This window comes from Thermobia domestica, chromosome 13, assembly GCF_964235325.1.
Source record: "Thermobia domestica chromosome 13, izTheDome1.hap1.1, whole genome shotgun sequence".
NCBI classification, from domain to species: Eukaryota; Metazoa; Arthropoda; class Insecta; order Zygentoma; family Lepismatidae; genus Thermobia; species Thermobia domestica.
In genome coordinates, this window is record NC_137466.1 from 84,472,614 (window position 1) to 84,494,527 (window position 21,914).

At 35.9% G+C, this 21,914-nt stretch overlaps 1 protein-coding gene across 3 annotated transcripts in view; it reads left to right on the top strand.

Annotated features, from left to right (window-relative positions):
- LOC145668281 (condensin-2 complex subunit G2-like) overlaps positions 1-21,914 on the top strand; it is a 120,837-nt gene that overhangs the window by 19,705 nt on the left and 79,218 nt on the right. For all 3 annotated transcript variants that reach the window (XM_081735995.1, XM_081735993.1, XM_081735994.1), the window contains exons 4-7: positions 1,314-1,460; positions 8,541-8,663; positions 16,994-17,176; positions 21,010-21,123. In XM_081735995.1, the coding sequence (XP_081592121.1) occupies positions 1,314-1,460; positions 8,541-8,663; positions 16,994-17,176; positions 21,010-21,123 (567 nt within the window). The remainder of the gene's footprint in view (positions 1-1,313; positions 1,461-8,540; positions 8,664-16,993; positions 17,177-21,009; positions 21,124-21,914) is intronic.

Sequence of the window (21,914 nt, forward strand, 5' to 3'; positions counted from 1 at the left end):
AATATGTCTTCAAGAGTCAGTGTTAACTAACTTCGAGAACCATAACTGAAAAAGCGGAGAAACTGATCGCTGAACTGATAGAGAATCAAAAAAATAGAGAAACTGATCCCTTTATTGATAGAGAAGCTATATCGATTCTCTATTTTCCAAAAATAAGTATCTGTTGATCAATCAGCGTCGCTTCATTTAATTTTTTATGACTATTTCGTGAGCATCAGGAAACTGACAGTTATTTTGCAGAAATGATTACATAGACATAGGTATTATATAAAATTAAAACCATTCTTCGTTTTCTCGTACAGCTCATTTAAATCCAGAAAAGTCATCGTTTAAAATATTCACGGAACAGTGGATTGTCTTTACGAAATAACTGTTACCTACTGTGTAGTTAAGATTGTTATAAAATAAATGGTCTCCAGTATTGTTACTTTCCTCAATATTGATATGTAAAACATTTTAAAGAATGTTTTTCTTCTTTCTTTTGTTTTCTCATTAGCCGATTGTAGTCTGTTTCACCTGTGCGCTCCACATTAATCGGTGATCACACAGTAGATATCTTAATAAATAGTCACAGCTCAAGAACTCAGGGAAAATTGCTACCTGTATTCGTGATATTTTGTGGTGATATTGAAAACAAAATTATAAAAATAATCATGTTCTATAGGACATTTATGAAGTTATTGTGATAAGTATTTGCGGTGAGTGGTAAAAATCTTTTTGGCGATTATATGACATATTTCACTAGGTTGGTGCTTACATCCGCAAGATATTGTCGATATGAAGTTGTATTTCTATTCAATTTGACGAAAAAAAAAAAAAAAAAATCTCAAATAGTGATGGTAATCCTACAGAATCTTCTTCTCGTGGTGGCTTCATAGTTTTTTTTCATTGTTTCTTTCTAAATTATGGTACTTATTTTGATTGTCAAAAGTTTATTTTGTAGATTCATTATTCAAGTAGAATGAGCTTCAGTATAAGTTTTACGTGCTGTGAGTTTGGAATGATTTTTTTAAGCTATTTATCATCCACTTTTGAAAATATAATTTGGTATATTTACAAACGCTAAAAATTGTACATAAAATCAGAGTTGTAGTTATAGTCTAGTTTGTATACATTTAAATTATGAGGGAAATTATACAAGTGGATTTTAACGGTACTAGTATGATTTGATTTAAGGCTAGTGTTTGCAATACCTGTTTACGAAATTTCTATATATCTTTTTCATGGAGTTAACCTTAAATAAAAATCTACAGTGATTAAGATTTCTGTAGAGTGATTAAGATTGTAAATATTTTGTTAATTTTTTTTGAAAGGAAAAAGAAAAATTCGTGAAGCTAGTGATGTTAGCAGTTACCTTCGCAGAACACACCATTTCAACTGATCAACCTCACATTCCTGTAGGCTTAGCACAGTGTGTTGTTGTTATGTGTGGGCTGTTTGAACATTTGGAAGATGAAAAGGTAAGATTTCTTCAACGCTTGTACTGATATTGAAGAATAAGTTTGTGATAAATTGTTAGGCGATTTATACCTAGATTTTTTTAACATACATTTTTTGATAAAATATTATTTCATTATTGCTAAGAACACTTCATAGATGAAATGTGATTTATGACTAAGTAAGTAATTATTATGCGTTGTACTTAAAACGGAATTGGGACCGCGGTGGCTTAATGGTAGAGCGCTCACCTCTGGCGCGTGGAGGCTCTGGTTCAACCCGAGCCCTCCACTTGGGTTTTGTGGTGGACAAACACCATGTGCGTGAGTTTTTTCGGGGTTCTTCCGTTTCCTCACACACTCGTCATTCCGCCGTGAACATCCATCTCATCATCACCGTCTTCTTTAGCCACGTGCATACTCATGGGACGTTAAAAAATTAACACAAACAAAAAACTTGAATTCAATCGGCAGTTCTCTTCTTTGTTATGAAATTGTTGCTAATAAGTATAAGATGACGGTTTTCAGGTAGATAAATCACGTCAGAAACAAATAATATAATTAGGGGAGCACGATGGTCGAGTGGTAGGGCGCTCAATTGTTGCAAGGGATCGCTGGTTGGATTCTGTCCATGCAAGTGTGTGGAGGACATCATCATGTCCGTGGGTTTTCTTGGGTTGTTTTCCTCCCACATTATCATTCCACTAATTATTTGATGATCTTTCACTTTCATTAATCATCTGTCTCCGTTAGACTAAAAAATTTAATTTGTTCCAAATGATATAAAACCTTGTTACGCCTATGTAATTAACCAAGCGAAATAATATCAAGAACCTCTCATATTTCCTTCATTGGTCGCTCGGTACGATTAACACTAAAATCTAAGAACTCACAAGCCTGATTTGTTTTATTTGTTGGTTGAAGTTTATACGTTTCTTTTTAGCGTCAATACTATATGCAACATTATCTTATAGCTTAAGACGCGTCAATTTCAATGTTTTCCCTCCGGGAATCAAACCCAGGACCAAATGCATCAAAGGCGCGCGCGCGCTGACCACTAAATCAGCGGTGAGAGCTCACATACCTAATTGCCCATGTATAACACTGCACTATAACATTAGTCATAATATGGAATTTAGTTGGCGAACTAAATAAGGTTCTACCATTGAAATACACTAAAAGTGTCAAAAAATATAAACTGAAAAAGTTCATCAACTGCCAGGAAAAGAACTTCACAGAATATAATCAAATCAATTTTGTCCTTTCTGACACTTTTATAATCAGTTGCTCCATTAAGCATGTGCGTGAAAAGAACAAGAAGATCGGTTTAATGATTATCGAAGTTAAACTTTTGAGTAATAAAGTTGTTGATAACACAATACGAATTCTTATATAAAGGTTACCATCGTTTAAAGTTAACGTAGGTTCTTAATTCTTACATAATAAGACCCAAAACACATTCCTTTCGTTTTGTGATTTGGTTTTTCGGATGATTTTCATTTTCTTGATATTATAATTGGACTTCCCGAGTCTCTTATATGTTCATGCCTTCACATTGACAAATAGCTCCAGAGACTCTCGCATGAATAGATTTACTGATAAATATTTTAGGTCTGTAAATTGTTTTCCAATATCAGTTGGAGATTTATAGCTCACTTATAGGATATCATTAGGTTACGAATAATGTGCCAGACGCTCTTTCTGTTACATTTTTGTGATCGGTTACATAAGATGTTGCTTAGGATTCCTAGGTATAGGAGTTTCGAAGATTTTGAAAAATAATAATAAACCCGAAATTTCTTAACTAGTTCACTAGTAAAAAATTTCGTCTTTTAAGTTTATTTTCTTAACTTTGCACACATGGTAGAGATTTATGACCCTGCTCGCTGAAAACCAATGGGACGATTCTATCTCAAATCGACCAAAGTATAAGCATTTTAAAATTTCGTGGTCTCAGATTTTGATAATTTTTTGTACATTGAAAGACATATTTGAGAATAGTTATTTCCCAAAATAAAACTTTTCCAGCCCTCGTAGGTAACTAGTAATTAATAGGGCAACCCAAAAACATAAAAATCATAACAGCAATTTACACATATGGTTGGTACCTTCAACATGATTGTGGTTGTCTAAGGGTTCAGAAGAAACTAACTTTAAAAGCATAATAAAGCGTAATTTTAGAAAATAAAGCATAATTTAAAATATATAGGACAGTTCTTGCAAAATTCGATTAGAACAATTCTTTGAAAATTCTGTTTAACTGCAAGTTTAACACACTGTATTAATATTTTTTTAAAACCAATATTTACAATGCAAAATCTTGGAGAACATAACAATGCAACAATGAAAAGCTTATTTTTGTTTCTGTAAACTTTTCGGTGTAACCCTTTGAATTGGAGAAAAGAAAAAAAGCAAAAGAAGAAAACTTCCCTCCAACAATGAATAAACAATAGTTTTCTTCTAAGTGTAACTGCGCAGTTATGTATGTATGATTCGAAATGTACAAAAAGTGTACAAGAACTCCACACCATATTGTTATGTGTACCTCTTGAACTTGAGCAATTTCTGTACTTTTTGGTGACATCTTTAACTTTCCCTATCTGTATATATGCACCTCTAAGGCTCACGCATGTGATAGAAAAAACTGACTCGAGTAAAAGATATCTCTTTACAATGGATTAAGTAGAAAGTTCATTAAAAATGAAAGAAACTGGTTGCATAGAATATTAATAAATAGATCAAGATATTTAGAATATTTACTATGTAGTAAATATTACACATTATACACGATTAATGTAAAACAATGGTTGAAATTAAGAATAAAGCATAATTTGGAAAAAATAAGCATAATTAAGCGAAAAATAAAGCATAATGTGGGTTGCTCTAGTAATTAATTACGCAATTAGCTTTAAGGTCACGACTCAAACACAGCTGTTTTTGCATTTTATTGTTTATTTCAATAACATAAGTCCTATGAAGCTAAAAATTTTCATCCCCATGTAATTTTGTCTGTAGGTTTCAAATCTGCAATCAAAACTAATGAATATTGTATAGGTGTTGAGATATAGTAGCATTTAGGTCCCAAGTTCAGGCCCCGGAATGAGCATGTGGTGAAAGTTGTACATGTGCGAACTTTTAGCACAAGGTGAAGAAATACTTATATTTTGTGTGAACCAAATTTGGTTTTGGGTATTTGATCCTAACGCCCCCCAAAATCTGAATGTGTCTTTTGTCTCTTAACGACTTTCTGAAATAATGATAGAGGTATTTGATACTGTATAACTTTTATTACAACTATTCCACACAGTAGCCTACAATTATGGGCATCCAAAGTGGGGCAAGGCCCCCCTGGCTCACGAAAATGTATATGTAATATAGCAAACCACATATATTAAATACCAGACGCAATATAGCAACCATGGAATGGTCCCCCCTAGAAACTTTTCTTTGGGTGCCCCTGCCTGCAATTATAGCAAAAAATAACAGTTGCCTTATCTACTAAAATCAGTTATTGTGCAATGTATCAATGTTTACAGAAATTCTTGAATAAATCGTTAACTTTATTAACAGTCTCATGTGACACACTATGTGATCTTTCACTAGCTGTGATAGAAAATGTGATCTATTGCATCAATAAGAATGTGACCAGCTGGCATCCATACAATATCGTTGGTTCGAGACCAGTGAAAAGTAGAATCGGGCCCTGCAGGGTGCAAGAACTTTGTGATATAGTCCTGATATCTGTCAGAATATTCCAGCACCATCCCAATCCACCATTTGCAGTGATAGACACATGCTATAAACTTTCCTGGATCCAAGACTTTTACTTCTGATGTCTTCTGTTTGTGCTCTTGTATCTACCCAAACTCTGTGTAGCTTTTCCATTGACGTAGAGGAAATTTATCCAATTTTTAAACTTATTCACTATCAGGAATGAAAGCTTGATTATTATCTTGTTCCAGGTATTGTTTTCACAGGGACAAACCTATTTTCTTGAGTCGTACGATGCTGCTAAACATTGACATTTGATTAAAAAAAAAATCTAATGGATGTGATATTGTCCACAGCCCCTTTATGAAAATTGCCATGCATTTAATATTTAGTTCGCAGTTGTACTCTGTAAACTTGCACGAGTAACTAATCGCTTTGTCGTTCCGCCTATGCCATCGCAAACATTTTTACCATCTGAAGTGGCAAAGAAATGCCACTCACATATAAGACCAAAATCTGATCTGTGCATACAAATGTTCTTGAATTTTTTACAATTTTTATATTGAGCCCCAGAGCCATCACTGAAATATATGACATGTTTAAGGAATGGTAGCTCCGTTTTTAAGTTTGCCAAGAACACTGCTAAGAATTCATGTACAGCCACACTGTCATATTTCAATTGGTCACTGATTTCGCGATCACCTTCCAAGGCTCTTCTGGGTGATTTCCGTGGCTCATTAACCTGAAGTAACCATTTGAAGAATATATTAATCCCTTGCAGATTCATTACTAGTGAAAATTTTACTACATATTAGAAGTTTTATTTTGGCCCTTAGGTTCAAATTTGAAATCTACAGGCAAAATTACATGGGGATCAAAATTTTTAGCTTCATAGCTCTTATGGTTATTGAAATAAACAATAAAATGCAAAAACAGCCGTGTTTGAGTCCTGACCTTGAAGCTACTTGCGTAATTACTAGTTACCTACGAGGGCAGGGAAAGTTTTATTTTAGAAATAACTATTCTCAAACATGTCTTTCAATATACAAAAAATTATCAAAATCTGAGATCACGAATTTCTCATTTGTTGATTTGAAATAGAATGACTCAATGTTGTCTAAGTTCGTTTCCCTATTGATGAACGACCTCCAGTTTCTTTCCTTTCTTTTTTTCTTTTTTTTTTTTTTTTCTAGTTTTGTTTTTCAAAAATACTGGATTTAGGCAGTGGTGCTATTCTAATTTTTTAAACGGTTTTGTATATATACAGGTGATAGAAGGGTCCAATATACGTACTTTGGAATAGAAAACCGAAGGTCGAAAACGTCTAGTTCAAGCGTCATGTCATCTTGAAGTTATAGCAATTTATCGGAACAAGTACGAAGTTTCAATAACAAATGTGTTTATCAAGTCGCTATAACCTGTTTTATTGTGCATAACACTACATTTGAGTATGTAACGGTCAGCACAAACACACTACTGCTGCACTGTACGTACCAAAATTTCACAGTAACTGCATAAAGTGACGACCACTAACCTCGATTCGCGTAGACAATGCCTAGGAAATGTTGCCTCACTCGCTCAAATATCCAAGTCCTCTTCGGATTCTACTGGCGATTCATACACCAAGTACTTGATGTGTATTCAAAGAATAAAGTCGAGAGGGTTGAGATCCTGGGAATGCGCTGGCCTCCGGATGGGACTTCCTCTTTCAATCCAACGATTAGGAAAGGTTGTATCCAAATAATGGCGAACATCCACATTAAAATGGGCAGGCGCACCGCCATATTGCACCCACATTCTCGCGCGGACATCTAGAAGTACAGTCTCCAATAGTTCGGGAAAGAAGGAAGATCCTTGGTGTATGAATCGTCAGTAGAATCCGAGGAGGTCTTTCTTGCAATAGCCCCAGCTGCGTGCTTGATTTTGCAAGAGATGCCGGTGATATTTGAGCGAGTGAGGTAACATTTCCTTATGCGTTGTCTACGTGAATCAAGGTTTGTGGTCGTCACTTTGTACAGTTACTGTGAATGTTTGATACGTACAGTGCAGCAGTAGTGTGTTTGTACTAAACGTTACATACTGAAATGTAGTGTTATGCAGAATAAAACAGGTTGACTTTATAAACACATTTGCTATTGAAACTTCGTACTTGTTCCCATAAATTGCTGGAACTTCAAGATGACATGACGCTTGAACTAGTCATTTTCGACCTCCAGTTTCTATCTCAAAATACGTATATTGGATCCCTCTATCACCTGTATAAATTTGACCCAAGAGGTTATGGACCCACCCCAATATATATATATATATATATATATATATATATATATATATATATATATATATAATCTGAGAGAGAGAGAGTAGATGGATATGTAGATAGATATAATCTCTTAGGAAACAAACCATACAAGGTAGTTACAGAAGTTCTTACGTTGTAGAACGCAACGCCAATTTTACCACAACTGTTTCTACTATATTTTGTAGTGCCACGCTCAAACAAAACCGACTTGAAGGAGGGAAAAACCTATTACACAATATAAAATAGTGTATTTTTGTTAGTGAGATTTGGTACATGTAGCTTCAAAGCTTTACCGAAACCAGGCTTTTATTATCTGAAAATTTCAAATACTTATTCTCATCAATACAAATATGGAGCACTCAATGAATTCATAATTAAGACCTGAAAACCTTGTGTTACATGACTGGGAAACCCTTTATCTGTGGCCTTAGACAAATTTCTTGGCGGCCACGCACTGAAATTTCTATCTGCCTATTGAATTGAAACAATTTTAAGTTGCTTGTTTTCACAACGCAAGTGAGTGGAAAAAGTACAGTGTGTTTTCACAAATTTGTTTGGCTTCTTTCTTTCACTCTTGGTTAAATTATGCGTAAATATGCATGTTTGTGTTTATGTTTGGGTATCCAACAAAAGGTTCTGCGAACTCGAAATATTATAACAACGGTTCTTGCGAACCGGTTTAATAACAGCACTGAGTTTAGGTCAGTTTTCTCGTGAGAAAACGTACATTGTGTGTGAATAGAACAACACTGAGGATGACAGCTCACTTGCTCCCGAAAATTAGCTGAGGATTGTGGGGATAATATGAGTAGGGGTTGGGGAAAAAGGGCTTTAACTTTGTCCAGAAAGAATAAAGAATTATGCTATTGTTTTACCTTCTATTTTTATTCTGTTACAAAGGTTATAGAAGAGAGCCGAAATTTCAAATACGGTACAAAATGAAGGGTTAGAGGTGGTGAGACGATTGGGAAATAAGTTGTGAGGTCTGCTTTATATCTTGCAATTCCGAATAACATTTGTTTAATTTATCGATAGACTTTTTCATTTGTTTTGCTTGAATTTTAAATATCAATTTTTTTTTCCTTTTACAGTGTCAGAATTATATTGTTCAGCTGCTTGAGATATGGTGGAAAAAGAGATTAGAAATGTGTGAAACGTTATGCCCCAGTGCACTCATCTTTCTCCTGAAAAGAACTCTTAGACCGAAAAGTGTGGTAAGTATAGAAGAATGCTTCCTGTGGCTTGCGCATGGCTTTTAAATATTTTGTTTTCTTGCCCTCTTATATTGTTACTTGTGTTTTGCTCCTTAAAATAAATAGAAATTAATTTGAAAGTTTTAAAATCTCTGTGTATTTGCGAAAAGTAAATTTCTTTAACATTCTAGTATTTAGTTCAATAAAAAATTATGTACTTCTGTTTAATTAAATTCAAGAGGGCGACTGGGACGATGATCGAACATGGCTTTTAGCCTTGCAGTGCGCTAAATACTACGCTATAAACAGAACAACTTCTCGTTTTTAGACTTCCAAACTGTTGCTTAAGACTTCTAATGAATGTAGTACAGACTATTATAATCACTGACCAAGGGATGACAATTTCTTGAAATATATTTTATTTCACATTTCTTAACTATACTTGATTCCATTTTGCTGAAAAGCAAATGTGTAAACTCTTTTCCTTCTAATTATTTAAATACTTTCGTGGAACACTTCACCACTAAACACCAACAGTAACTATGCTTTGCATAAGTATTGAGAATCTAATAGAATGGCTATATCTCTACCTCCATCTGTCTGTTGAGCACAAACTGCAAAAAAAGATATCAAGGAGCGGTTTGTTGAAAACAATTCGTTGTCCCAAGAATAGGTTCTATCTTTTCCCTTAATCCTCTATTCAAACCAAAAATGATAGGAAAAGACTTTACGGCTTTAGCATTGAGTGTCACTGTACTCAAACAGTAATAGACAGTGAAACACGGTTTTCTGTAATCGATTTAGCGTCCCAAGAATAGATTCTGTATCCGCCCTTATCTTCCAATTGAAATCGGAAATGGGTGAAATTCGCCCGAACTTCTGGTTTCAATAATAGTGATTATCATAGAGCAAAGATGGCGAGAGATAGCAAGAAATAAATAATCCTCATAATGAAAAGACATAATAAATAGCGAGAAGCAGCGTCATTCATATTGATTCAGTACCGTACAAATAGTTGCAATTTGCGATTTTAGTTCTAATGCAACCAGATGTAACAGAAATCTATTACCGCTTCTGGTTTTAAGTGGTAATCTCCATAGAGCAAAACGATAACAGATAACGAGTAATGGGTTTTTATGTGGATTCAGCATCCCAAGAATAACTTCTGTCTTTCTTTCAAACTGAAACTGGTGGATATCCCTGGTTTCCATTTTCAGCATACCGTTATAGGGAAAAAACGATAATATATAGGAAGAAGAAGCATTTTGATGCTGATTCAGTGCCGCAAGAATATGTTACCTGCAACTTTTTATTTCTCAGTTGCAACGGGAAGTGGTATAAATCCACCAATTATGGTTTCAATATTAATATTCATAAAACGAAATGATATGAATTAACAAGAAATGGCTCTTTGGTATGGAGTCAAAACTAGTACATCTTAGTGCTTCATTATTGGTTCTTACATAGTAATAAAAAATGATTGTGAGAGATAGCAAGAAACTTTTTGGATATTGATGGATTCAGGGTCCGAAGAACGGTTTCATGTCTAACTGTATTCCTCTGTTGTAAACGGATGCTACAGATACTACTTCTGGTTTCGGTATTGAATTTGCAATAGCTTGGGAGTCCACCATAAGTTCAGAGTGTTAAACGAAATTCACATCTTCAACCTTGAAGTTGGTATTTTCCAAATAACAAAATACAGTGCATCTGTCCGAAGTATTTAATAATATAGTAACTAATCTTTGCTATGAAGTACATTATTTGGTATCAGAATCTTATCTTGCATCTCATATTGTTTTTGCTATTTAGGATTTTAACTTCCACTATATATATACAGAATATGTATATATATATCGGCCCCCCTTTGTGGCCACGAACGTGAGGTTGAGATGAAAGGGTAAAAATCGTCAGAATACCGTTGTCGTTTCCTAGTCCTGTAATGAGGAGGTATCTCCAAATATTCAAAACAAGTACATTTTTCAGTTAAACAGTATAAATTTCACTTTCTAAGAACTTGCATCTTGAAATGTGGTTAATATATATATTCTGTATTCTCACCCTAAACTATATTTTTTATGTGTTGTATATTCGTAATTTCGCAGATATCAGGCGGGAAATTTCCAGAACTTTTCGAACAAAAAAACGCGATTTTTGGAAGCTAAAATTAAGGAACTTGAAGATAATTGTAAAAATAAAAACAGTCGGGACATGTATAAGGGAATCAGCGAATTTAAGAAAGGCTATCAGTCTCGTGTATATATATTAAAGAAAGTTGACGGAACAGTTCTCACTGATACAAATAGCATCTTAAATAGATGGAAAGATTTCTTTGGACGATTTGCTGAACACGCAGCCAAAAACTAATGTGCGTGGAGAAAAGAAGATACACAGCGCAGAACCGTCTATTCCAGAACCCAACCGAATAGAAGTAGAAACCTCTATAAAGAAATTAAAGAAACACAAATCTCCGGTTGTATGTGAAATTCCGGCTGAGTTAATTTTAGCTGGAGGCGAAAAATTGTGTAACAAGATACACAAACTCATTCTCCTTATCTGGAACAAGGAAGAATTGCCACAAGAGTGGAAAGAATCAATCATTGTTCCAATTCACAAGAAAGGCGACAAAACTGACTGTAATGATTATCGAGGCATTCCTCTTCTGTCAACATCACATAAAATCCTTTCAAATATTCTATTAGCAAGATTGACCCCATACGCAGATGAAATCATTGGAGATTATCAGTGCGGATTTAGACGAAATCAACTATCGACCAAATATTTACCATTCGCCAAATACTCGAAAAAAAAAAAAAAAAAAATGGGAATACAATACCCCGGTACATAAACTATTGATTTTAGAAAGGCGTACGACTCAGTTAGGAGAGAAACATTATACAACGTTCTTACAGAACTTGGAATACCGAGAAAGCTAATTAGATTAATTAAGATATGTTTAAGTGAATCCCAAAGTAAAGTCCGAGTAGGACAATTTTTGTCCACGAGCTTTCACGCCAAAAATGGTCTGAAAGGAGGAGACGCGTTGTCGCCATTAGTATTTAACTTTGTTCTGGAATACGCTATAACGAAAATCAAAGATAGCAACCAGGGCCTAGAATTGAACGGTATTCACCAAGTTATGGCATATGCTAATGGTGTAAATTTAATAGGGGATGATAGGAGAACAGTAGAAAGAAATGCATAGATCTTATTAAACGCATGCAGAGACATGGATTTAGAAGTAAATGCAGAGAAAACTAAATACATGGAAGTGCGTCGGGACTGTAATACGGCAAATTATGGATGCTTTAAAATATTAAATAATACTTTTGATAAAGTGGATACTTTCAAATATCTGGGATCAATATTAACAGATGAAAATCATATTCACGAAGAAATTAAATGTCGACTAAAAACAGGGAATTTGTGTTACTATTCTGTTCAAAATCTCTTGTCGTCGCGAATTCTGTCGAGGAATTTGAAGCTTAAAATATATAAATCGATAATCATGCCTGTTGTTCTGTATGGTTGCAAAACATGATCGCTTACTCTGAGGGAAGAACATAGACTGAAAGTATTTGAGAACAAGATCCTGAGACGAATATTCGGACCCAAGAGGAACGGGAATGGGGAATGGCGGAAACTTCATAACAAGGAACTACATAATTTATACGGTTTACCCAACATTGTTAGGGTCGTCAAGTCTAGGAGGGTTAGGTGGGTAGGTCATGTAGCTAGAGGGGAAGAAAGTAGAAACGCTTTCAAAGTCTTGACTGGAAGACCAATCGGAAAACGACCATTAGGAAGACCTAGGCGCAGATGGGAGAACAATATTAAGATTGATCTCGCAGAGATAGGAATACAAAGTAGAAACTGGATGTAATTGGTTAAGGATAGAAGTCAGTGGAGAGCTTTTGTGAACGCGGTATTGAACCTCCGGGTTCCATAGGCCATAGTTTGTTAGTTGTACATTCGTTTAGAGTTAAACATTTTTTATTTTTTTTTTTCAAAATAATTTCCACTGCATTCAATACACTTCTTTGTCCTACTAAACCAATCGTTAAATGAGATTTGCCAAGTTTCACTAGGGAGTAAGGCACACTCGTTGTCCCAAGTTCTCAGATCCTCATCACTTTAAAACTACATCCCTTTCAGCTTCATTTTCACATACGGAAACAGTGCAAAGTCGCAGGGAGCAAGGTCTGGACTGTAAGGAGGGTGCTGAAGAAGTTCCAGTCTTACAGTAGTAAAATATTTGGTGCAAACTTTCGCGCTGTGAGCTAGAGCATTGTCATGATGGAGGAACCATTGTTTAGTTTGGTCGTATGTTCTTCATAGATTCGTTAACTTTAGGTAGGTACTGTTCAGTGTACCACGTAGCTGTTACTGTTTTTTGCGTGTCCAAAACGACGACACGCTCCACAGTTCCACTCGATTTGGAAAATACGGCTGCCATTTTCTTCTTTACTGATCGGGATTTTCTGACAGCTACAGGTGTATCCTCGTCAGCAAAAATCCAGACTTTGTTCTGAATCTTCGTTGACACATTATATAAATACAACCAAGTCTAGTCACCTGTCACGTGTTGTTCACATATTAAGATGGTTTCTTATAAAACATTTGCAGCATCTCCCCTCACCATGTCCCACATCGTGTCATCTGCTCTTCAGTCAGACTATGCGGCATCCAGAGACCACAAAGTTTCTTCATGTGCAAATGATCATGCAGAATCGAACGAATTGAAGGTGCATTTTGATCTAAAGTATTCTCAATCTGCTGGTAGGTTACCCGCCTGTTTTCGTCAAATAGTTTCCAACAGTAGTAATGTTTTCCTTCGTAACTGACGTTTGTGGCCTTCCCGCCCTCTCAGCCTCCTCCAGAGTGAAAATTCCCTTGAGAATGCTCTGTACCACCTGAATATAGTCGTATGATGTAGATAGACATCATCCATTGCAAGAATCATTTCTTCTAAACACTGGTCTACGTTTAAACCACGCGCAAAATTATACCACAAAACTGCTTGTATCTCGTTTCGTGATCAAGATGTCATAGCAAGCATTTTAGACTATCACTGCTAATGAATAACTTAACCTAGCGACTTGGGACAGCGGTTACTGTGCAAGTATGAACATGTCTCAACATGCAACAAGAAGCAGACTCCTGTGACATATGGTTGTATCGTATTGCAAGACTTTGGTAGTACTCTTTGTATCTGTACTTACCAACTTATACTTCTCAAATATATTTTTGGAAACCTTGTCCTATATATAAAAATGTCCCAAACTCTCCAGTGTTTATAAATAACATTATATAGACTCTCGACTATCGTGCCTAATATAGCGAAAAGATGGGCCGAATAGGCCTGAGTTCTGTAATTCTCACTTACTGCTCAGAGCCATCCATACCATAAATAACACACTATTCGCACCGAAACCTGCTCTTGTTTATATTTTCTGACATCTTTGGGCATTATCTTATAAATGTTTGCTATGTACTGTACTGTACGCTTTAAAAATTAAAAATAAAAAAATCAAGAATAAAAATATTTGCTCATTTTAAGGCAAATTTTATAATGTCTAACGTGTGGAAAGGTAGACCTAAAACACAAAGAAAGAAGGAAACAAAAGTCAAAACGTAAAAGTTTTTAGTTTTTGAAAGAGTCTTTGATATACGACTGCTTTTCTTTGACAAAGTCGCGTTTCTGTGAAGGGGTTAAAAGTCGTATAGCTTTTTAACGATTTTTTTTAATTATGCCAGTTATCGATAGTCTGCTGTACTGCTTCAAAGAAAACTCGCCGTAAAAAGTAAAAATAAAGTTATGCCATTTTATTATGTGTTGTGAGTTATTTTTCATTACTGTGCACTTTACAGAGGATTTAGCCATAAGAGTGTTTTAATGTACAGGGCAAGGTTTCCAAAAAAATTTAAGAAGTGTAAAGTGATAAGGATAAGATTCTAAAGGACATAGCATGTAAAGAGTATAGTTTAGGGCGAGGACATGACATAGAACGTACGTATATTAACCACATTTCAAGAAAAACGAATGCATGTTTCTAGAAAGTGATTGATTTATAGTGTTTAATTGAAAAGTGTATGGCTTCAGAGTACTTGATATTTCTTCAGTTACAAGACTAGGTCAACGACTATGATTTTGTGGTGATTTGTAGCCTTCACCTCAACGTCACGTACTCATGGCAACGGAGTATATTTAGTGGAAGTTAAATCCTAAAAAGGAACAACAATCCGAGGCGCAAGATAAGATTTTGATTGTTTAATAATATATTTCAGCATAACTCGTCCGAAAGTACGAATAACAACTACAGGTAAAAACGTAACTAGTTTTAAGTGTAATAACTCATTAAAATACAGTAGTATAATTAAGCATTTTAAGGAGAAAAATGCACGACTGACCGAGAGTGGAAACTGGGTGTCTGGCATATCGTACCGATTCATTAACTATTACGTTATTCAATTATCTTCTTGAGCTCCTTAGTGGCTAAGCGGTTAGTGTACACGCCTTTGGCTTGGGAGATCCAGGGTCGATTCCCGGCGGGAGCTCATGTAGTTCGGATTCCACGTTAATCAGTAGGTCCCATCTCATATAGCCTCGCTGTTGAAAAGGACGTTAAATTCAAAATCAACTCAACTCAGTTATCTTCTTGAATAGTCATACATTCTATCAGTTAAGGTCGGCTCAACCACCCGGACCACAAGGATTATATCACAAACTCGTGTTGTGGATGGAAAAGTGGAAGTGATGTAATATAAAATCTTTTATTTCGCTCAACTATCATTTATAATACGTATTTGTATACCAGCCGTTAGAGGTTTTTTTGAAATGTAGATACTAATTTGTCCAACAGGCATTGTGATACAGTCCACGTAGTCTGAATGACTGAGCATCGACCTCAAGGTTGATAGAACATACGATTTTTCAGAAAGCGGGCTGGGTAGCGTAGTGATTAACACATCCATACAGTAAACCGGAGACCAGGGTTCGATTTCCTGATGACCACCTTTCAGGGTTGGCAAAAACCATGGTTTTTATTGAAAAAAAAAAGGGTTTCTTTGGTTTAAACCCGTTTTTTTTTTTGTTGTTGTTTTTGTTTTGTTTTGTTTAAATAATTTACTCTATGTATTTATATTAAATATGGGCAGAAATTAGTTTGTTTCCCTTTGGTGTTATTATGCAACAACAAGGCTATGCTGGAAGGGGTCACATAAGCTTAAAGCGGAATCCAAACCGCTTCTCGGCTTACATCCAAGAGAAATTGTCCATTTGGACACGAAACCGGGACTAATTGATCACAAATGCGATTGCCGACTCACTCACGAAGGACTTCTGATAAAAATACGTTGTACTGATCTTTACATAGGCCTACTTGTTAATATAATTGCCAAGAGTTATTTCAGAAGGACAAAAAGATAAACAGTTACACAAGTAAAAACATTATACAGAATTATATATAAATCGGGAAACTCCCGCCTTAGCCATTGGGAAAATCCTGGTATTAATTTAAATGTAGTTGTATGTAAAATTTTAAGGTCAACGTATCATAATCACTACGCTAAAACTGAGGTATTAAATTACAAATTTGGTATGTATATATCATTCAATAAAATTAAAACCAAGTCAAATCCAAGCTGATGTTGGAAGCTACGTAGGCAGTTCATAAATTTGACAATTTCTGTCAATATATTTAAGCAACCTTGCCTTCTTTATAAAACAACAGGCATTCGGGCAAGTAGAAATATATAATGTGGTTTCGTTTCGTATGTTTAGGCTTAACATCCTTATGAAATACCAAGGTTGTCACGGAGATGACTTTCGCTTAGAGGGACACCTCGAATCGCTACTTAGTTTACACTTGAAAGATGGGTTGTGGGTCGACCGAGAATTAAACACGGGACCCCTTGATTAAAAGGTGAAAAGTAGATAAATGTGATGCGGATGGTTTGGTATGTGGAAACGTCTCCATGAAGTTCACATGATTTAAAGCATTTCTCGTTTTTTTTTTTTTTTTTTTTTTGTTTGTTTTTAAACCTTTTTTTTTTTTTTTTTTTTTTTTTAATCCAGCTGGTTTAAACCAGCCAACCCTGTCATCTTTTAAATAAAGTTAGTGCCTTAGCCAGTCAGCTTTCCCAATTAATGGTTTGAAGATAAAAATCCTTTGTATTGTCAAGTATATTGAAAATTGTAAGACTTGTGAAAAAAGAAATTCCAGTATATGAGTTTGTGTTCGAAAGTGTGAATGAAAGCAAGATGGAGTCAGTGTCACAAAAAAAAAAAAAGTTAATATCTTATTTGATTGTTAGAAGTTGATTTTATTTTTTACACCTTTTTTCTTCAGAAAAATGATGTAAAGCGAGTGTGGCAATTAAGAGAACTTCTTAAATTTTGTCGCCTAAAGGAAAATCCCAGTGAATTGTCACAACTAGTATTGGACACGACGCGTAGTAATCTGTACTTAACAACTCCCGAAGGATGCAACTTTATTGCTTCTTTATTCTCATATGGATCAGCATATATTAAGGTAAGTAAATACAATTAATTCAAGAAAGTGAAAGAATTTAATAAAATTGAACTCTCATAACTGAAAAAAATACACTATGGTAACTGCTACATCCGATTGGGGAAGGGGGGAATAGAGAAAAAGAAAGGAAGAAAGAAAAAAAAGAGTAAAACGTTTAGAAGAGTTCAATTGGTTGGCATATTGGTAGGTAGGGTTGTGTGATGGTGTTATCAGCTGTAAGTAGATGAAGTTTGAAAATATTAAAAAAAAAAAAAGAATCGGATTCCTTTTTTAAAGTAAGGAAGACTTTGTTACACCTTATGTCTATTATGAATGAATAAAAAAACGTTCTTACTTAAAGCTGTACTAGATGAGCGTGTTTTTAAGTGGCTTAATGCACTAGGATTACTCGCTTCGGAACCGATAGTGCAAGAACAGACTAGTCCGGGCTATTTTCTACGACCTGCCGGTCGAGTAGTAGATCTTGATCGATATGTTGGCCACCCCTGGTATATACCTAAGTACTGGGTGATAACTCAAATATAACACCTACCTTCTAACATGTAGCTCGTTTTTCGCCTTCCGTAGGACAGTGATCCGACCTAGCGGGAATATAATGAGACGTCGGTAGTCTGGTAGTATGTTCCAAACCAATGTGCACGTAATGCAAAATACTCACAAGGGTTTAAGATGCGTGGAATTTGGGGCATTTAAGATGGAAGTTTATACTGTGTTCCTTCGACTGTTTCTGCACAGGACGTAGACGGTGGCTAGTTTCAGAAGATTTCATCGGCATGATTGAAAAAGTTGCAGGAGGTTGGATGTACCAATTCTGCCATGAGATTGGGATTCATTTTTTGTTGTCAACCACTAAGGGACCTAGCATGCCCATGCACGAAGTGGAGTAGAAATTGTAACTAATCACCTCCCAACAGATCATCTTCATATCTTGTGTCGTCCAATTAGCGTATTCGTTGCACCTACTGGATCTTTGGGCTGGACCCAGGTGATGAGCAGCGGGTGACTCCGGGGTCATCGTTAGAATACCCCATATGTGCGACTGTACGGCGCACTGTCAGAGAAGATACATTCTCGAGTTAGCCACGGTTGTGTTGAGTACTCACCTTCACTTTACAGTGCCTCTGACTCCGTACCAGTCGCTCTGCAACGCTTATCAACGCAGTCCTGCAGTATTTTCGACGGTTGGTTACGTCCTTCCGCTGGCACTATAGTTGCTCTTGTACACTAATAGTGCAACCGTTTGCGCGATCGAGGCTGCAACCTGTCGAGACACCACAATCTATTGTTTATTAAATACTTACAAATCTTGGTGTTATCCGTCTCGCGTAAACTCACTCTTGATTGGCTTAGCTTGCCCCATGAGTATTCACTACAGGAGACTGCGCTACGTTATCACAAATCGTAGGCTATAATAAAGCCGAATCCATTGTAGGGATTAATTTAGTGTTTTAACGTTATCTATATATTCCTCCACTAAACTATTTTATTTTCAGCCTGACAACATTTTGACTTGGCGCACATCTGGACGCTTTATTGCTCTTTAATTTTTATTTTGTTTCTGTGCGTTCCCTCCCCGTTTTTATAAACATTTAACAAAAGCGCTTAGTGTGATTCTGTTTCCATTGTTTTCTTCTAAGTAAGCGATTTTGGAGTCCCTTTGTTCCAACCAAATAAAAAGGTCAATTGAAACCGCTGGGAAACACTACAAATATGTAACTGGGCGGTCAAGAGGTGACAGCACAGAATGTCGGTAACCTGAGACACAAATTCGCTGAGCCGAGAGCAAGGTGAATCATCAGTGGTTTATTGGCTAGTACAACGTGGGTTGATTCCTTTTCTGTGCACTGAAGGTGCTACGTCAGGGAAAATCTTTCGTCATATACAGGCAGTGTTCCAAATGAAGTAATATATTCAAGTGATGTGTCGAATTTCGAGACGGATGCCTTGCGACGAATCTCCCACGATATAAGCAAGTGCCTGTAATCAATAAGGAAAAGATTGCCCCTTTGGACATGATGTTAAGTGACAATTGCCGTAACCGTACGTGAGCATTGAACAACTGTCAGCTCCCCTGTAGTTATATGGTTAGTATACGTGTCTTCAGTGTTGGAAATCCGGGTTCTATTCCCGGCGTGAGCTCATGTGGTTCGAATCCTTCGTTAATTGTAAGTCCATATCTTATATAGCCTCGATGCTGAAAGGATGATAAAATCCATTTCAACTAAATCAACAACTTAATCTCAAAATTGGATCCATGCATAAAATCCAGCACAGGGAAGTTAGACATGGAATTAATATTCCCAATGGGTATCGTGGCATTTCTCCGATGAACAGAAACCAGAACGGATGGGGATATATTGTGAATGTCTCATCCAGTACCACATGGACAACGTTTGTTGCGGCAAAGAAGTTGAGACAGATTTGGAAACATTCTGTGTCACCGAGACCAAAGATGGTAAAGTCATAGGTTTCTGATAGCAGAGTCACGCTGTGGACCTCAGTTGTAGGAGTTACTATCAGGCAGTGCCACGACCCGCGTTATTACAGATTTCACACTCCAAATGGTTATTAAAAACAAGCGACGAGGAAATTGTTACGAGGTGTGCTTATTCTCCACACACGCTACCAACAGCAATGTACACTTCGCTCCACTTTCGATAGTCTTATTGATAATCCACCTTAGAGCCCAGATCTTTCGCCACTCGACTATCACGTCTTCGCTCCGTAGAAGGCCCTGAAATGTAAACGTTTCCCATCCGACTGAGCAGATCGTGATTCTCTATAGGAGGGTTCAGCAGCTACCAGCGTTGTTCTAGAGAAATTGGTTCAGCATTGGAACAGCTGCTTTAACGCTGGAGGTGTTTACCTCTAGATTCTCATTAATTGTCATCTATATGCCGTCGTTGCAATATAGTGTATGTTGTCTAATACGTACAATGTAAATTTCTAGACCATTCTATATTTTAATTTAGAGCCCTTATGTATAAGCGTTAAAATTCCGTAATTTTCTGAGTTTGGAACTACAATTCTCAAGTTTTAATTAGCTCTTTTTCTCGTTCCTAGTTTTTATTGTCGGTAGTTTCTCGTTCTGATTTTGATTTGAGACTGCAACTTGCACAGCCATACTCAAAATTGATGTTACAGTGTATATTTTCCCTATTCTATTCTGGATATACAGGGTACTTCAAAACAACACCAACAACAACGTTTGGGAGATGATTCCTGACACCGAGATAAGACAAAACATATAGACCGTCCTGGGTGCACAAATGCTTCCTTTTGGAGTTATAGCCTGCTAAAAACATGAAAAAAACAAACTTTAAAGATCCATAACACCAAAACTATGGAACCTACCGTAGTCTGGTCAAGACTTCACTTAGGAACTAGTGTCAATGTGCCCTATCCAAAAGTACATGCCTTAAAGTCCATTTTTTATGTTTTCGGCAGCCTATAACTCCGAAGGGAAGCATTTGTGCACCCATGTTGATCTATACTTTTTGTCTATCTTGATGTCAGGAATCACCTCCTAAACGTTGTCGGTGTTGTTTTGAAACACCTTGTATTTGTGAGTTACAGTATAGTTTCATCACATTAAATTTAATGATTTGATTTTTAGTTCTTAGAAAATTGTAATCAGTCATATTTTTGGGAAGTTTCATTGGGAAAAGTTAATATTTGTTTAGGTGCTACTCATTTGAACTTCATTCTAAATATTTACCCTTGGTTTTACAGAAAGCAGCATTTTTCTTAATAATAGTTTCAGTTCAATAGCTGTACCATTTAGATGATGATGAAAGTTGCGCTTTAACAAATTATTTTTATTGTATTTACAGAGAATCTTCGAAAACTTTAAGCATCTTCTGACACAATGTAAGAAAAATGTAGCAGAGGGTATTGGGCACGTGTTATGTACAGCGTGGATTAATGGAGATGCTACTACACGGAATGTAAGTAACAAAATTAATGGCTTAAATAAAGACTAATCTTAAGTTTGTTGTTCATTGTCTTATTCTACGTGACATTTCCTTCTGAAAGCTTTTTCCAGGGATAAGTTTCCCAAGTAAAATATCATGAATGTCCTCTTGCGTTGAACGACATTCAAGATACTTTCTCGTGAAATTGTATCTCGAAAAAGTTTTCAGAGAAAAATGAGAGCGAAATATCAGGTAAAATAAGACAATAAACAACGCAGATTAGGTTACTTTTCATTTATGTAATAAGTGCATAAAATATGATTCTGTAACATTCTAAAAATTAATGAATTAGCTTCAAAAGAAAAGCGTTAAAAGAAAATTAAGTTATCATAATACCATTTCAGTTGAATATCTATTGTCTTTCATTTAAATCTTTGGAGTCTAAATCCTTTGTCACTCGAATTGGGCTTACAGTATTTCATTTGAACGTAAAAATAGAACGTTGTGAGCTCAAACAAATCAAAATTGTCACAGAGAAATCAAATGGAATATGATTTATCTTTTCGTACAAAATTCTTATTTCTTATTGTCGTGTTAAAGACTAGGTATTATCGTTTGTTGTTTCCTAACTTCCTGAAACTGTATAGCCTTCTGTTATAAGGGGCCGCTGTGGCTCAGTGGTAGAGCGTTCACCTTTGGTACATGGGGTTCTTGGTTCGATCCCAGTTCGCGCCAAGTGAGCTTTATGGTAGACAAACACTGTGTGTAAGATTTTTCTCGGGTTCTCCTGTTCCTCCCACCTTCTTCATTTCATTCATTTCTCA